Source organism: Porcisia hertigi, chromosome 22 (genome assembly GCF_017918235.1).
Source record: "Porcisia hertigi strain C119 chromosome 22, whole genome shotgun sequence".
Lineage (NCBI taxonomy): Eukaryota > Euglenozoa > Kinetoplastea > Trypanosomatida > Trypanosomatidae > Porcisia > Porcisia hertigi.
In genome coordinates this window covers 324807-341066 of record NC_090581.1, presented here as the reverse complement: position 1 = coordinate 341066, position 16260 = coordinate 324807, and the positions used below count along the sequence as shown (strand labels likewise).

Below are 16260 nucleotides of genomic sequence, written 5' to 3'. Positions count from 1 at the left end.
TGTGGGCACTTTGGGCACTTCTTTTACCTCTTGAGTGAAAACTGAATGTGAGTAAAGCGTGAGCTCAACAGTGACGCAGCTTTCAAGGCCATTGCAAGCGCATACACAGATAGGGGGGGGGGAAGACGGAGGAGGAGGAAGGGGGACCAAACTAGTAGACGATGGAAGAAACCAAAAAGAGCAGGAGAGTGGGAGGGTACCAACGCAGGGTGCAGATGTGCAGAGACACAGTCTCGTTTAGAGCCTCAACGTCACGCATACTCGTGTGCGCAAGTGCGCAGGAGGGGCGGGGGTGTCTATGATATTTGGCGCTCGCATATATGCAAATGGAGCGATGCCCCAACAATGTGTGCATGCACACGCATGAGCGAGCAAGCCCCGAACCCATCAAGTCCTTGATTTGGGAAGGGGGAGGGGGGCGAGTGAGCAAGGAAGAGAGAGACATGTAGACGGTGGAACCTCCCTTTGTGCGTTTCCCGGCGCGCCATTATCGCTCTCCCCCCCCCTCCTGCCCTTTACGCGTGCCACAAAGGGTTTCCTCGTTCTAAACATCTGTTCGGTTGCCGTGGCAGCGAGTGAGAAAGCCGCCAGGGGGGGAGGGGAGGAGGAAGCAACGTTCAAGAACCACCTCGCCGCAAAACATAGCCGCTCCACCCCCCCCATTCTCTCTTCTTTTTAAATGTGATGCATTCATGTTGCTTGGTGAAGATAATGGCCAGAGTCTTCGATGTCATATAAAATACTAGCAGAAGGATATACAGAGAGAATTGCAAGCAGAAACATCTGTGCTCGCCCCTGACCCCCCCCCGCCTTATTAGTCCAACTGTTGCATACAGTGAAAAAACTGCTGGACCGTGTTGCGCTTCGGCTCGTCAAAGCGGGGAAGCTTCTGTGCGAAAAATCTTTCTTTGATGGCACATACTCGTGCGAATTCAGCAGGCGATAGAGAGTCCGAGCCGTCCTCGTCAAACAGTGCACGGAACAGAGATGCTTCGGCCCCCGGCAACGGCGCCACCGCCCCGAGGGTGTTTAGGACGCGGTTGAACTGGTCCCACGTGAGCGCTGTGGGCCGCACCAGCGATGGCTTCTCCTGACGAGCCGCGGCCCCCTCACGCAGATGATCACCATCCGCAGAATTTGCTTCTGTGACGTCCGCTCCATCGGAGAAAATAGGACCCGCAGCACCGCTGCCGTGATGATGTGAGGCCGATACCCCACCACTTGCTACACCCTCCCCTTTAGTGGTGGTAGACGCGTGGTGCACAACGTGTAACCTCACCATATCCGGAATAGCCCGTGTAGCCGCTTCCAGCATTTTGTCGGGGATGGCACCACCACGCAGCATCTCCTCGGGCACCGGCGGCATCGCGTCCAAGGCGAGCTGCAAAGCACCCATAATTCTATCCGACTCTTTCACTACGTCGAACAGCTTCTGATATAATTGCCACGTTACAGGGATTGCATCAGGGTGCTGGTGCACACGATGCTTCCTCTCCGGGGCGCTGTAGAGGTGGCCACGGAGGAGGCGGCAGCAATCATCCAGCGAAATGGCGCCGGTGTTGGCTGGGTCGCACAAGCCGAACTCAATGGCGCGCAGCTCCCAACGCAAGTAGTCCAGTCGATATAGAAAGGTGGGGTATGACACCATCTGCAGCTGCGAGTCCTCCTCCGCCATTTTCTGTAGATGAAACATGTTGGACAGAGTTGCAGGGGCACTGGTGGCAGCTGGCGCAGTAATGGCTGGGAAATGAAGGGCCCTAAACTCTGGGTCGCAGCTTGGCCGTGTATGATTGGAGGACTGAAGTGGCCACACCTTGCCAAAAAGATGCTGCAACGAGTGGCACGACCGCCTCCACCATACAGACTCGCCAAGGACCGGGGGAGCCGAGAGTGGGCGCGTCGAAGATACTACCGCCTGATCGGCGCTGTTCGTTGTCGAACGCACCGTCGCAGTGGTGTCTGGGACTGCTTGAACTGAGAATAAAGAAGTGGGAAGAGCGAGTTCGTGGTCGTGATGAGTCGATCCAGGGGGCGCACCCACATGCGGAGGCAACGGACCAAAGAGCAAAGGATGTATCAACTCGGATCCCAAATCAAACGTCAGGGCATCCCTGTGACGCCGCCACAGCCATTCACCTCGTCTCGAGACACTTGCGCGATTTGCCGTGGATGCGTGGGACGTCGATGCCGCGGATATCGCGGCCGCCGGCCCTTCTGGCTTTGCTGCGCCGTTCACCTCACTACCGCCGGCGTCGGTCGCCACGGCGGTGTAATGCACCTGCACTGCCGGATCCACCATGATCGTGTTCAGAAGGCGGCAAAACTCCCACTCGTGCAGCCGGCCGTTGCCGTCCAGGTCGAAGACTCTGAAAGCACGTTTGAGCGCTTCCTGTGGGGTGGAGAGGAACGTGAAGAGGACTACGAACTCAGCGTAGTCAATCGAATTCGTGCCGTCGAGGTCGACCGACTGAAAGAAGTCAGCGAAGCGCTGCTGCAAAGCTGAGGGTAGCCCCTGCTGTTGCTGCAAAGGTGCAGAACGCCGTGATTGCCGCCGACAGCTGACAGCATTTGCGAGAAAGAGGTTGTCTGCAGTAGCAGCCGTGTAGGGAAAATCTCTGGAAGAGCTCTCTTCTGTCGTCACAGCGCTGTCGTCTGCGACCCCAGAGTACTGCCCGCGGCACCACCATGCATCAACGCCACCGTCGTCCGGCAACAAGAGCATACAGCGAACAAATCCCTCGAGACTAAGCACGAACTTGCCTGTTGCTGGATCACGCCTGGCGTAGTACATGAAGCGATCCTTGAGCTTGTGAGATGCCGCGCGAAACGCTTCGGTCCTCTTGTGAAGGTCCGACTGTGTGTGCGCAGACAACTCTACCCTCGCGTCAGTGGTCGAATCGGTGACCCCGTTGGCCTCCTTCGTGATGGGACGAGGATGGTCGTCAAATTGAACCACGGTGGCATCGCCGCAACCTGGTGAGGTCTGTGAGGCTTCGAATGTGGCGGCATTGGCCACACCATGTGCACCTGCGACTGCTGCTGCCGCCGCCGACGCCGCCATTGCCGTCCCTTTCGCCATCACCTGCGTTGCCGTGTCCAACAAATTATGTGCACGGCAGTAGAGGGCCGAAAGAGCTTCTCCTACACAAACCAAACTCGCCTGCTCGGTGGCGGTGTCAATGATATCCCCCTCGGCCGAGTTGGTGCCACAGCGGCCGCCGTTGAATCCGGACTCGGAGCGATGTGCCGGATAAGATCGGTAAGCCGCCGATGGCTCCGTCGGTGTCCGATGCGTGGGGCAGAGATACGGGGCGGTGCATACACCGGCTGTCATGCCAGCGGAGAGGGCCAGTGTACGTCGAATGTAAGACATTTTTTTTTCAGCAAGCACAACACTCTTGTAGTGATGAGCAGCAGTCGATAAGCCACAAATAAATCCGTTGCCTATCGATATCCCCCCCCTGAGCTCCTATGGAGTAGGGAGGGAAGGGGAGGAAGGAGGGAGGAAGGAGGGGGGGGGATGCCGTCTGCGCGCGTATTCGTGTGAGTGACACGATAACATCCGCAACACTGCACCATGAGAATAAAAGTAGAAGTGCAGAAGACGACGACCGGCTCAGGAGAGGAGGGCGCACGTTGGAGACGTTAACCAGTGAGAGTACATGCAGGGCTTCAAAAGGTGATACAAACAAAAAATGGGGAGTAACATGACCACGCGAACAAAGCTTGGACACCCAGACGGATCAAATACAAGCGTACGGTTGCGCTTTCAGGGCGTCGTTTCTCCAGTTTGGAGCGACGTTCGCGAGAGGAAGAGAGCAAGAGAGGAGCTCCCCCCCCTCCTTGTCACTCCCCATTCACTTTTGTGTGAGTGTGAGTATGTGTGGGTGGGTGGATGTGTGCGGCGACGTGGAAGTGTCTGCGTTGCAGAGAGGTGAAAAACGAGGGGCAAAATTAGCGAGGATAGAACAAACAAAAAAAAAGACAGACGTGAACAGCTCAGTGAACACGCTCAATGGGATCGTGATGTGGGGAAGAGGGGGAAGGGGGCGGCACAACAACAACAAAAAATACAATGAGCAGAAAAGAAATAAGTGAGCCAATGAAAGAAAACAGGAGCTCGGCGCATGACGCCACGCCTTCGTTTACCCTCTCCCCCTCCCCAGTCATCATCATTATTAAAAAAAAAGACTTTCGAGAGTAAAGCCACTGTCAAATCCCTCTACAGGCGGTGCTGCATTAATCTGCGCCGCCTCGGCAACGCTCCACGATAGACTGCGTCATCCAGCATTCTCATCGATCCTCTCACCGATCCTGGCAATGCCTGTTTAGTTAGTCAGGTGGCCGCTGGGTTGGTGCTCGAAGATTGCACACACTCGTCCTCCCCCCCCCACCTTTGAAGGATGGAAGGGAGTGATATCAGAGTGTGCCCATGCTGCCATCAATTCTGAGAGTTCAACCACAGAACTCGATCCTGCTCCTAAAGGCCCGTGGCGCGGGGTGAGAGCAGCAGTTAACACACGATGCACAACTAGCCAATTCGGTGTCCGCAATACAGATTATGCGCCATGTTCTAGCCACCTGCAGCGCAGTTCGCCGCCGGGTGCTCTGCACCCCGCCTCCTCAGGGGTACCCCAAGGCTCTCTCACCAAGAAGAGGAGAAGGCCCGGCGAGGTGGGACCCAGTCACCCTGGCACGCTGCCTATCATATCGATCCCACAATGGAGTGCACTGTCGCAGCCCGCTCCGACGGCATGGCACGCGGGGCCTCAACGCCGGAGATCGGAGGCGATCAAACGCCCTGACTTTCCAAGGTCGTCGGTGTCGCACTCCAGTGATTACCAAGCGGGAAAAAAAGCTTGGTGGTTCAGCATTGTCAGGCAGGGCCGGCAGGGCGCTTGGCCCCCTCCCTCCCCCCACACACACACACACGCGCGAAAAAATACATAGATGAAAGAGTGGAAGTAATGACAATCCCTTCAATCCTCTAAGAAAACACACAGAGAGCGATAAACATCTGGAAACCGAGAAGTGGAGACAATCGCGTGCGGACGGTGTAGAGGGGGGAACCACGTGAAATATAGCAGCAAACACGCTGAGTGACAGAAAGAAACGATAAGGCTGACGGACTAACAGGCGGTGCGTCAAAGAGCAGCGATGGGCAGTTAAAAGAAAACAGCAAGGCGACGCCCAGGAAGACACATACAATAGAAAGTAGCAGTCGAAAACTCCTACATATACACACATACAGATATATATATATATGTATACTATTAATACATATGAGTGTGTATATACATATGCACATGTGTAGAAGTAGAGATGACAAAATATATATATATGGAAGGGGAGAAGAAAAAATGATAATCGAGGAGGATGTGGAAGTAAAAAGATTGAAAAGTAGCGAAAGACGTGCTCTGGGATTCCAAGAGGAAGTGGAGAACGTGGGAGGAGGGGAAGCCAACGAGTTGAAGCACGGAGTGTACCTCGCAATTCTTTTCCCGCTCCCCCTAACCACCACCACCCCCCGTCGCTGCACCGGTGATGTTGTATCCGGTCCTCGCCCCCGCCCCCGCCCCACCCCCCTTTTTCTGGGCAGGTGAACAGCAGAGCTTGTCAACGCGTCATGGGTGATGCCAGCGCACCCTAGCGTCTGTGGCCTGGAGATTTCGTAGCCCTCCTCCATGACCACGTCGACCCACTCTCCTGAAGATGCCCCTCGCTCTCAGTCCCCGGTGGTACCGAAAAAATGGCCCCTCACCAGCACCATCGGATAAAACAGATGTATAAATAGACAGGAATGAAAAAAGAATCCGTTTATCCGCGAGAACAGACGCCTCGGACTTGCCTGCGTGCGTCAGTATGCGAAGGGGGGGGGGGAGCACGTACATGTTGCAGCACGGGTGTGATGCTGGGCGGGAGAGTGGTGGAAAAAGGGATCACCTGAGCCATGCAGCACACTTGGACTGAGAGAACAGACCGTTATTCCTTCATGGGTGCCCATGCCCATCGGCACAGCCTCGGGAAATGAGGCTAAGCGGCTTTCTGTCTGATCTCCTCATGGACCCCTTGTATAAATTTTTCTTTCCTTGACGCCAGTGGGGAAGAGGTGGAGGCCCTTGCTGAACGTCAATGCACCTGTTTGCGCATATCACAGCCGTCAGAAACACACACACACACACATATATATATATATATTTATATATCCAGTAATACACGCGCGCACCACCAAAGTCACCACATTGATTCTTCTCTCATCTGCAGTCTTGCGAGTCGATGATCACTCCGCTGTCATCACGGAGGTGGGTTTTTCTGGCCAAAAGAAGGAAGCCCGCTTCGCGACCGCCTGCTGCTCCACAAATATGGTGAGCTCTCGCACCGCCTGCAGGAGGTGCGTTGCGTGTTCGTTGTTCAGTAGGTGTGCGATTCGATTGCGCTCCACCCGCTCCATAGACCGGCGCATGTGCACCTCACCACCAGAGAACAGCCCCAGCTTCCAGTTTGCTGTACCCATCGTCATGTCCACGTAGTCCTGCCGCACCGCCATGAAGTTACGCTCCTGCTGCAGGTGGCGTACCACCATGGTGTGCAGATTCTTTCGGAGATCGAGTGGGATAATAAAATTCTCTGTGGTGGTCGATAGCGACGACAGTCTAAGGGAGGTCTCGTAGTCGCTGCAGACATACGAAAGCAGCTCCAGCGCATCGCGCCGGGTACGGGCCAGCGCCCGCCACCTGTCCACCTCGTCAGCAATCGCGCGACCCTGCAAGAGTCGAACGTCAGCCGGCAGCGCATTCTGAATGGCACGATAGACGACAGGTGACCAGCCTCGCTGAGTCGGTACAAGTGACCCTTCTCGAGGCACGGCAGTCGACGATACATGGCCGCGATCGCCGTGCTGGTGCGGATCGAGACTGTGCTGCCAGAGCAGCGCGATTAGATACCAGAGTGCACGCAGAAGATCGAAAAGATGCCGCTGCTCCTCCGGCACCCTGGGCGCTTCGGCACCAGCGGTTGGCACGCTGTCTGTCGTCTCGTTTTGCGACACTGTCTCCAGCTCCGCCTTGAGTTGGGCAAGAAGCTCGAACTCGCGATCGAGCGCCGTCATCTCCGGTACCCCCGTCGCGCGCGCGGCCACAGGACTTCGTCCCAAGTTGTGAGTCGAGAGGTAATCGCGCAGCGCCCCTGGAATCGGGAAAACAGACGACGCAGCCACCGATACACTCCGCTCAAGGCTTGAATTAGCGGGAGGCCTGACTGTCTCCCGACGCGACGCGACGGGTACGGGAATCTTGATTGAGGCTCGCTCCGCAAGCCAAGAGTGTTCCAACTGAGTGAGACACATCTGCAGCACTGCAACGCCCATCTCACGCTGGGCCAAAACGGCGTCATCGTCCTTCAACGATGGCGCTACAGGCGCGTTGAGGGAGGTGCTCAGCACTGCGCTGGCACACACAGACGGCGTCGCATTAGGCATCACACTCGCTTGGGAACAAGACGGGCCAGTAGAAGGGGTGGACTCATCCTCGCCCGGGTTCGACTCCGGGACCATATTCTCCCGGCTGCGCTTTGGGCCACTCACAATGTTACAGAGCTCCTTTTCCTGCTGCTGCAGGGCCTGTACGCGCTGCAGAACAGTGGCATACGGATCAGAAGTGGTACAAAGGGATTCTCCGTGAGCACTGCTGCTGCTGCTGCTAGTGGTGGTGGTGGTGGTGGTGGTGGTCACATGTCCTATAGTCGTAGCTGTGGCACTCTTGTCACTTCCTACTAGGTTTTCAGGAAGGGCAGGCGGGTGAGGCAAAGAGTTGATCCCTATAGCCGCAGCCGATGACAGTCCATCGGAGGACACTTGCTGCTGTCGGTGGTGCTCTGTTTTTTTCCTTTTCAGCAGCCCCTGTAGTCCCTCAAAACTCATATTGGCAACGGGTGATATTCCAATAAGAATGAAGAACGATGTTGGCTTGCCTGGGCGTCTCCGTGTGTTTATTCCCCTCTGAAGAAGAACAAGTATGTCTGTGTTTGCGATGTGCAATAGAAAACGCTGTTCGATCACGGCTGCTGCTGTCCTCTCCCTTTTTTTTTCCTTAGCATCACCTTCCCCCCCCCAAAAAAAAAATGAAGAATAGGGGGGAGGGAGAAGAGGGGAGAGGAGGGAAGAGGAGATGAGAATGGGTAAGACACGACTAGTCTCGAGAGACACATACACACATGCAGATGTGAAAGCCGAAGGATATGGCAACAGTTCTGAATGAACATATTGACTGCGCCCCGAATGAGGCGCGAAAGATGAAGAGGGGTGCGAGTTGAAATATCCCCCTATTATTGAAGCGGAAGGGGGGGGGGGGTTGTCACCACCACCACCCCTCCTCCTCCCCCCCCCCTTCCTGTGGTCACCCCCTTCATTGTCACCGTCAGTGGAGCTTAGGTGACGTTGCAATGCTCGTGGGGAGAAGAGGAGTTGAGGAAAGACCTCCACTACAAACAACAGCGCACACAACGTAGAGAGGGACATGAGAAAACGATGCGCAAGGGGGGGGGCAACCGCTCGAGGCCCGCAGAGCCATTACTCATAAAGGCAAAGACCTCACACACACACAGAAGTGCGTATGAAATATGCGATGTGTGTCCCCCCCCACCCCCCACCCCCCTGGGTTCGATTCATTTTTTTGTGGGGTCTTTTTTTGTTTTGGCGGTTGCTCATGGCCCTTTTTCTAGGCTTGTTTACATATTTCGCTATAATGCCAGTAATATTACACATACACATATATACATACATACATATATATATATATATATATCACACATCTACATACATGTGTCTGTCTGCATGTATACATGTATATATATCTATATATATATATATCTGTATGAGAGAGACATTATAGCGGCAGACATAAAAAAACGTAAATAAAATCTCGAGAGAACAAAGCGTAAATATACACATACATATATGTATATATATGTATATGAAATACACACGAGAAACAAAAAGGAAAAAAAGGGGGGGGTCAAGCAAAGGATACGGAAAGGGGGGGGGAGAGGGCAGAGTGGGGTGGGGGGGGGGAGGTCAAGGGATGAACACTCACACGAAATCGCCCCCAACCCCTTCACAAGAAAAAAACAAATTGCAGCCTTTTAACCCACTCGAACACCAGCCGTGCTGCCCTCACCGCTCCCCCACCCACTCATTTCTAGTTTTCCCCCTCGGTGCCCCCTCACCCCCCCCCTCCCTTTCCAACTCACTGACACCGCTGTATGATACATGGAGAGAGCGGATGGACCCTAGCACAATGAAATTGGCAACACAATATGGAAAAACAGAGTACACACTCACATTACACCAGTACACAGGCGCGCACATACACACACACACACACAACGGAGAAGCACGCGTACTCGCTCTCATAGTCCCTCGCCCCCATCCGGTAGTTACTCTTGCGGCCTACCTCAGCGCGACACGTGCCTTGTAGTGCAAGGCACGCGGATACCAAGACGTTGGCGCGTGGTGTGTGTGTGTGTGTGTGAGGTGTGGGGGAAGAGGGGAGGGAAGAGGGGCGGAGGGAGAGGGGGAGGGAGGGGGAGGGGGAGGGAGGGGGGGGAGGGGATAAGTGACGAACGCTACTACACTCTCAACCAAGGTTGCGTGCACCTTCTCAAGGTAAACGCAGAAAGAAGAGATTGGCGGGCATAACCCCTCTCTCCCTTCCCCCTCCCTGTTCGTTGGGTCGATTCTACTAAACAGTTGCATTCGCCTGCGCTCTCCGCGCCCTTATCTTCTCCTTCTCCTTTTCCATCTCAGCCGCCTTGACACGCGCACGGTCGCGCGCTGTCTGGGCGAATTCCTTTGCCACAGGGTTGTACAGCGGATCTTCAATAAACTGCGCGAACAAAGACTGAATGCGCTTCCGCAAGCTCGTCAGAGACGCTTCCCTCCGACCACGATGCAACAGGTCGGCCTCACGATCGATGAGCTCGCACAGCTCCTGTGTGAGCTGCGATCCGGTGTCGAACTCCCGCACCGTCCACTTGACGCGCAGCAGGATGTCTAGTCTGGCAGCTGTCGCTGACGACAACCCAGCAACCGCGCTATTTACCGTAGCTGTCGGAGCAGGCGCAGATCCGGTTGCAGCTGTGTTCGCACACGGTGAAGAGGTCGCAGTGGCCGGTGTATGCACAACGTTCCCTGCTGTGTGTATCGCCGAAGTTGGAGACGACGAGGCGCCAGGGATGCCTTGGGCTGGACTCGACGATGACGCAACCGCCTTTGCCGCCGCTGTAGAACCACTAGAGGTAATGCAGAGTCGATCGTACAGGGCGCGCAGCTCGGCAGCACGCACGGTTTCGGGAGTGTGCACGTGGGCGGCCCCCCACTTCTTGGGGGCGGCCATGCGGTTCAGCGTCTGCAAAAAGCGCTTCTCCTGTCGCGACCTGCCCACCTCTCGACGGCGCTGGTCGAGCTGCTGAAGGAGCTGCAGCTCCGTCTCTGTGAGCGCCAGAAGCGCCGCCCTAATTTGGGCCGGCGACAACGACTGGTTGCGCTGGATACGTGCCGCCTCCTCGCGGCGCCAGTCCCAAATTTCTTGCTTCAGACGCTCGAAATCCGCAGCACTGCGCGGGTCGTCGCGGCGCAACTGCGCAGCATCCTCCACGGCCATCTGCAGGGCCTCCTCACGACGCTGGCGTGCCCCGGCGCGGTGCTGACGCGCTGCTTCAGCCACCTCAAGCTCCGCGCGGATGCGCCGGGCCTTCCACTGGCGATACATCTTCTGAATGATAATTGACATCTCCACGCGCAGCACATGCAGCTCGAGCGCCGTGAAGTACGGCCGCGCCACAACAATGAAGTCGTGCGCTGTATCCAGGTCCAGGTCGATGCGCGGCGTCTGCACGCATGCCTCCCGGTGTGTCTGGCAGCTGCGCGAGATACCGATGGTCTGCGTCTGCCGAGTGCATCTATTTCCTGAAAAGCCCGAGGTCCCCGCGAAGGGGGAATAGTCCAGGTCACGATGATACAGCTGCGTCGAGGCGTGCAGTCGCACTTTCTCGGGATGACGCCTGTCGCGGTACCCACCGAGAAACGGTTTCCCTGTCGCCACGGCACCGTCTTGAAGCACAGTCACAATAGTGAAATTCGGTGACGGTACCACTGCCGATTCACCTTCACCGCTGTCGTCGCCTCCCCCATGTGATCCTGGCAGCTGTTGAGCGTCGTGGAGAAGCTGCAGACGTCGAATCACATCGTCGTAGCTGTACCCCTGGCTACGACCCTCCACAAGGGCCTGGAGTGGAATCTCTAGCTTTTGTGGTCGCACACGGATGCAACGCACAATGTAGTCGTTGGGTCCGAGACCGAAGAGATGTGGTGGCACCGCCATAAGCGACGCTTGTGCCTCCTCACCCTCGCTGTTGCTGTCGTCAGCCCCGGCGCGGCCTGCACCCTCGGCCGAAGGGAATGTCACCGAAATCCAGATGGGTTCAGCACGGTCGTTGACCGTGCTGTCCGCGACATAACCCGTGGCGTCGACGGCACGGCTAGAGCTCGCCACGGCACTCGTGACATCACAATCCAAAAAAAGTGTTTCCATGAAGCGCACACGTTTGTGTCGGTGGAAGAGCCGGATCGTTTCCGGGTGGACGAGGAGCTTCCCAGCAACGCCCTCGAATAGATCCTTTGCAAGCAGGACCCAGTGCGGTGCCGCACTAGTTCCTAGGCTGTCACCCTGCCCTGAGGCAGTTCCTACAGCCGGGCTGGAGTCAGTGGGGCGGTACTCCTTCGAACTATGCACAGGCACTGTAAGTCGGACGACGGTCTGCATTGGAAGCAAAGTGGCAGTCACCTCAACTTTTCCATGCGGCGCTTGAGGGAATAGGCTCCACGATGGCGGAGCGGCCGGCCGTTGCTCGGTTGCATTAGGAGAAGCTGAGTCATCAACAGCGCTGGTCGAATCCCTGCTTGAGTTGGCAGCAGGAGCACTAGCGTCATCAAGATCAACGCCACCGCGTTGCAGATGGCGCTCTGTCACGTCCATATCTGCGTCCACCTGCGTGCCTTGAGTGGGCTGGCGAGCTGCCGCCACGGAGGTCAAAGAGTTGTGATATGCTGCACTACCCAGAGCCTCTAAAGAGGTGACACTATCACCGCCGGAGACGCCACTTTCTGCACCTTCATATTTTGGCATCTCTTCGTACCTGGCTGAGCCCACGTCCTCTACAGCACTGCCGTCCTGAGGGAGGGGGGGGAAAGGTAAAGGTCGCTCTCGCACATCGCAGGCAACGCCAACAGAAAGAGCCCCTTCAGCTGTGGGCAGTTGAGCGTAGTATGCCACGCTACCCTCGTGGTGAGCGTCTCGCGGTGGAGCAACTTCGTGTCCTACCTCAGTCTCGTCCTCGATGTGCTCCACCTCAGCACCGTGTGCCTCAGCGTCGTCCACATCGGCGTGGTCCACCTCTGTATGGTCCACCTCGACGTTGTCTGCCTCGGGGTTGACAGGGGGTACTTCCATTGTCGCTGACACTTCAGGCTCCTCCGTAACGCTCTGGTCATGAAGATCCTGCGGCTCGCCGGTGAACTCCTCAGCACGGTCACTCATGTCTGCTCTCGTGTGTGGTGTTTGTGTGTTTATCGCTGAAGCCGCACTGCAATAGCTAAAAAGAAGGCGGAGCCACAATGGGAACCTGCCAGCAAAAGGGGAAAAAAGGGGGGAGGAGATTGAGCTGGAGTACAAATGCACGTTGTGTGTTGAAGGTTGTGTATGGGTGTGGACATAAAATACAAAAATATGAGAGGAGAGAGGTGACGGGTACTGAGCGCTTATCAACGCCAGTGACGCTCGCAACGCGTTGTTGGATAAACAAGGGGAGAGAGAAGCACGTCCAGGAAACACAGGAGGGCAACCACGTGCAGTTGCCCTATCCTAAGCCTATATGCGTACACGTGCGGGCGCTTGACCGTACCGCTGCCTAGTACACCAATGAGGCGATTGACTTCCCTCCACTCTGTCCCTCTTCAAAAACAAGTGTGCTCCTCTTTTCGTCAATATGAGCGCTGTAACGCACACCCCTATATATATATGTGTGTGTGTGTGTGTATATATACATGTATAACCTGTTGCGCTGGGCAAACGCGTGAAGCAAGATGGAGGAAAAAGAAAAAAAGAGATTTGGAGAGGGGAGTGGAGAGGAGAACAGCACAGCCGCAGACGCAAAGAACAAAAAAAAATGAAAAGAGGGAAGGGACAGTGAGAGCAACGAAGAGAACGAGAGGGAGAGAGAGAGGCAGACACACATGAAGCGGGCGGAATGGCGGCGGCGGGGCACAGAAGAAAGAGGAAGAGGAGGAGGAGGAAGGGGTTGCTGTATACCATGAGTGGAGTCCTTCCAATCACGCAGCCACTCACTTCATTCTCTGAGCGTCCGATGAGGGGAAAAAGGCAGGCCACCACCACCCCTCTACCCCCGCCCCGTTGCGTCACAATGCACAACGTGTCTTGAGCCGCGTTCAGCCTTTTGGATGCGTCTTTTGGTTTGTTGATAGATTTCTTTTTTTTTTGTCCTCCTCCATCGGTGACTTTTTCTGGTCGCCAACCATTAAAGAGAATAAGACAAGGAGGGAGGCTGTAAATATGAGCCAGTGACAAAAGCACAACAGAGAACTCGATTGGGGTGCGCCGAGTACGGATATCCGTGCGTAGTCAAAGCTGGGAAGAGGAGGAGGAGGAGGGGGAGGGGATTGGCAGGCATCAAGCGGGGAGGCACTTTCATCTCTGCACTAGACCCTTCCTTCCGTTTACTCTTCCTTCTTTCTCCCCTCATTCATCAGCAGCTTCATCTGTTCCTGCACGAGTCGCTCATTGCCTTGCTGATACGTAGCGTAAGCCACAGCGCCGACTGCAGCCGCTGCCACAATCCCGCCAACCGCGCGCAGCATGTCGTGTTCCTCAAGGCTTCCCCTTCCTCCTTCCTCTTTTTTTTTCTTGAGAAGGTGCGGTGGGAGCAGGTGAAGGAAAATCGAAACGATTCGAACCCCCCGTGCTTGCCCCTTCCCTTTCCTCCCAACACAAACGCAACGGTGGTCTCGTAGCGCACCGAGTGATTCTCCTTGTCAGGGTGTGGAGGAAAGTCAGGCGAGGGGTTGCACCGCGAACGCGCGTACGATTGTCGATGTGCGGAGTTCTGAACTAGGGGGGTGGTGGGGGGGGAAGCTATCCCTCAACTATTTCTGGAGGAGTCCAGATCACATCAGCGTGCTATGTAGACGTGGAGGAGAGGGGGAGGGGAGAGGGGGAGAGGGGCGGGGGGGAAGAGGTTTTTGAGAAGAGTAGAGAGCACACTTGACCACGCGATCAAAAGTGCACTCAAGAACGACTGTGTGCCACTGCGAGGCAAACGGGTGATAAACGAGCACGGGGATGCACCCGGGGGACACACCAAACACTAAGCCAGCATAGTTCGGCGCCTCATTTTTCTACGCCAGTGAGAGAGGCCGGAGGGAGATACGACTGAGCTGTAGCCGAGCACTGAGTGAAAGTCCTCGCACGTAGACGTGTGCAAACATCACACAATACACACAAGGGAACTGATATCGAATAGCGTGCGTATATATATATATATATATTAGTTCGACTGCCACTATCATCCCTCTCCTCCTCCCTTCCCCCCCCCCCCCCCAACTTAGAATCACTTTCTTTGCTGCTGCTGCTGCTGCTGTTGCGGTTCAGAGGTGACGTTACAGTAAACAGAGACGCTGGAACATACACAAAAGCACAACAACAAACCAAGCCAAACCAAATCAAAAGAAAACAACAACATACAAAAAAAACGGGTTTCGTGACCGGCACTCACTCACTCGATGCGCCCTTACGCATGCACACACAGAGAGCCATTCTATCATCACTATGTATATATTCGAAAAGCACACAACGTGTAGACACGCGCATATATACACAGAGAGGGAGAGATACACACAACTACAACCACCTCCTCCACAGGGACACACACACACACACGCAGTTACACACAGGCGCGGACGCACTCCACTGAGACTGAGCAAAAAAAAAAAAACATATATATGCCATCAAGAACAGCCACAAATCAGAAAAATAGATGCCACAATGACATGCGATCACACACACACACACTCACACACAGAGAGGGAGAGAGAGAGATGCACGTATACACGACATATCACTCCCTCTCAGCCTTTACAGCACATGCAGGAAGAGAAGCAAAAGGCGTGCAGAGGTTTGAAAGTCCAGCTTTGTTCTCTTATCAATTTCACAAACAGTAACCTGATAGGCGCTACAACCACACGTCATGTATACTCAACATTATGCGGACGAGTGTGTGTGTGTGTGACAGTGCACTCGCTCAGACGCCGAGGACGAACCGAGGTGTGTGTTCTCCACACACACACACACACCTCCTTGGCTTTCTCCATCTGTTCACAGTGTGGCTCCCTCCCCTCTCCCTTTTCCACTACTTGGCCTGCTTCTGGACCTGCTCCATGATCATCTGGTGGAATTCTTCGGTACTCTGGTGCGGCCTCACCACTGCCTTCCCCAACACTCGGTAGACAGACGAATCGGCGTTGTGGGCGAGGTTGCTCAGTGCATCTGTCGCCTCCTGCACCTCAAAAAACTTCGAGTCCGCTACATCCACCTCGGATGTCGGGTTGCCCTGGTTATCTTTAATACGGGCCGCAGCGATGGCCTTGTCCTCCATGATTTTGCTACCAGCGCCGCCGTTACCGGATGTCGGGCCAGTGGTGGGCCCCTGCTGTTGCTTGTATTGCAGTACCCGAGGGCTAACCCACTTCCCTCCAGACGTTTTGTTAGCCGACATTACTCTAGCTCTTTGTAATTTCTTTCTTTGTTCGTGCTCCACTGAGCCACCGCGATTTTTTTGTTGTTAGGGGGGGGGGTCGATAGAGGTAAAAACCGCGTGGCGATGTGAGGTGTGGCGGTAAGGAAAAGAGGGAGGAGGAGATGAGAACGGAGAGGTGCAACAGTCCATTGAAAACTGGTAGCGATATACTCATACACACACGTAGAAAAAAAAGAGAAATTCCTTCAACAACGTGCGTGTGCCGATAGTGATTTTTCTATGCAAGCAAAGCACCACCACCACCCCAGTTACAGAAGACCAGGAGCATTGAGGCTCAGCTCATCAGCATCCACGCACATATGCATCTGTATGTACGCTCGTCCGTGTGTGTGTGTGTGTGTGTGTGTGTGCACGCCTCTCGAGGGGGGGGGGAGT

The 16260-nt window shown here is 55.2% G+C and overlaps 4 protein-coding genes across 4 annotated transcripts; all 4 read right to left on the bottom strand.

Moving 5' to 3' along the window:
* Positions 1 to 814: 814 nt before the first annotated feature.
* JKF63_04413 (uncharacterized protein) lies at positions 815 to 3373 on the bottom strand (the record flags this gene model as incomplete). The annotated part of the gene is made up of 1 exon (XM_067900398.1): positions 815 to 3373. The coding sequence occupies one exon, from the start codon at positions 3371 to 3373 to the stop codon at positions 815 to 817; it is 2559 nt and encodes an 852-aa protein (XP_067757227.1).
* A 2907-nt stretch (positions 3374 to 6280) lies between these two features.
* On the bottom strand, positions 6281 to 7918 carry JKF63_04412 (uncharacterized protein; the record flags this gene model as incomplete). The annotated part of the gene is made up of 1 exon (XM_067900397.1): positions 6281 to 7918. The coding sequence occupies one exon, from the start codon at positions 7916 to 7918 to the stop codon at positions 6281 to 6283; it is 1638 nt and encodes a 545-aa protein (XP_067757226.1).
* A 1819-nt stretch (positions 7919 to 9737) lies between these two features.
* JKF63_04411 (uncharacterized protein) lies at positions 9738 to 12593 on the bottom strand (the record flags this gene model as incomplete). Its single annotated transcript, XM_067900396.1, has 1 exon — positions 9738 to 12593. One exon carries the CDS (start codon positions 12591 to 12593, stop codon positions 9738 to 9740), a length of 2856 nt encoding a protein of 951 aa, XP_067757225.1.
* A 2884-nt stretch (positions 12594 to 15477) lies between these two features.
* On the bottom strand, positions 15478 to 15843 carry JKF63_04410 (uncharacterized protein; the record flags this gene model as incomplete). The annotated part of the gene is made up of 1 exon (XM_067900395.1): positions 15478 to 15843. The coding sequence occupies one exon, from the start codon at positions 15841 to 15843 to the stop codon at positions 15478 to 15480; it is 366 nt and encodes a 121-aa protein (XP_067757224.1).
* Positions 15844 to 16260: the final 417 nt, after the last annotated feature.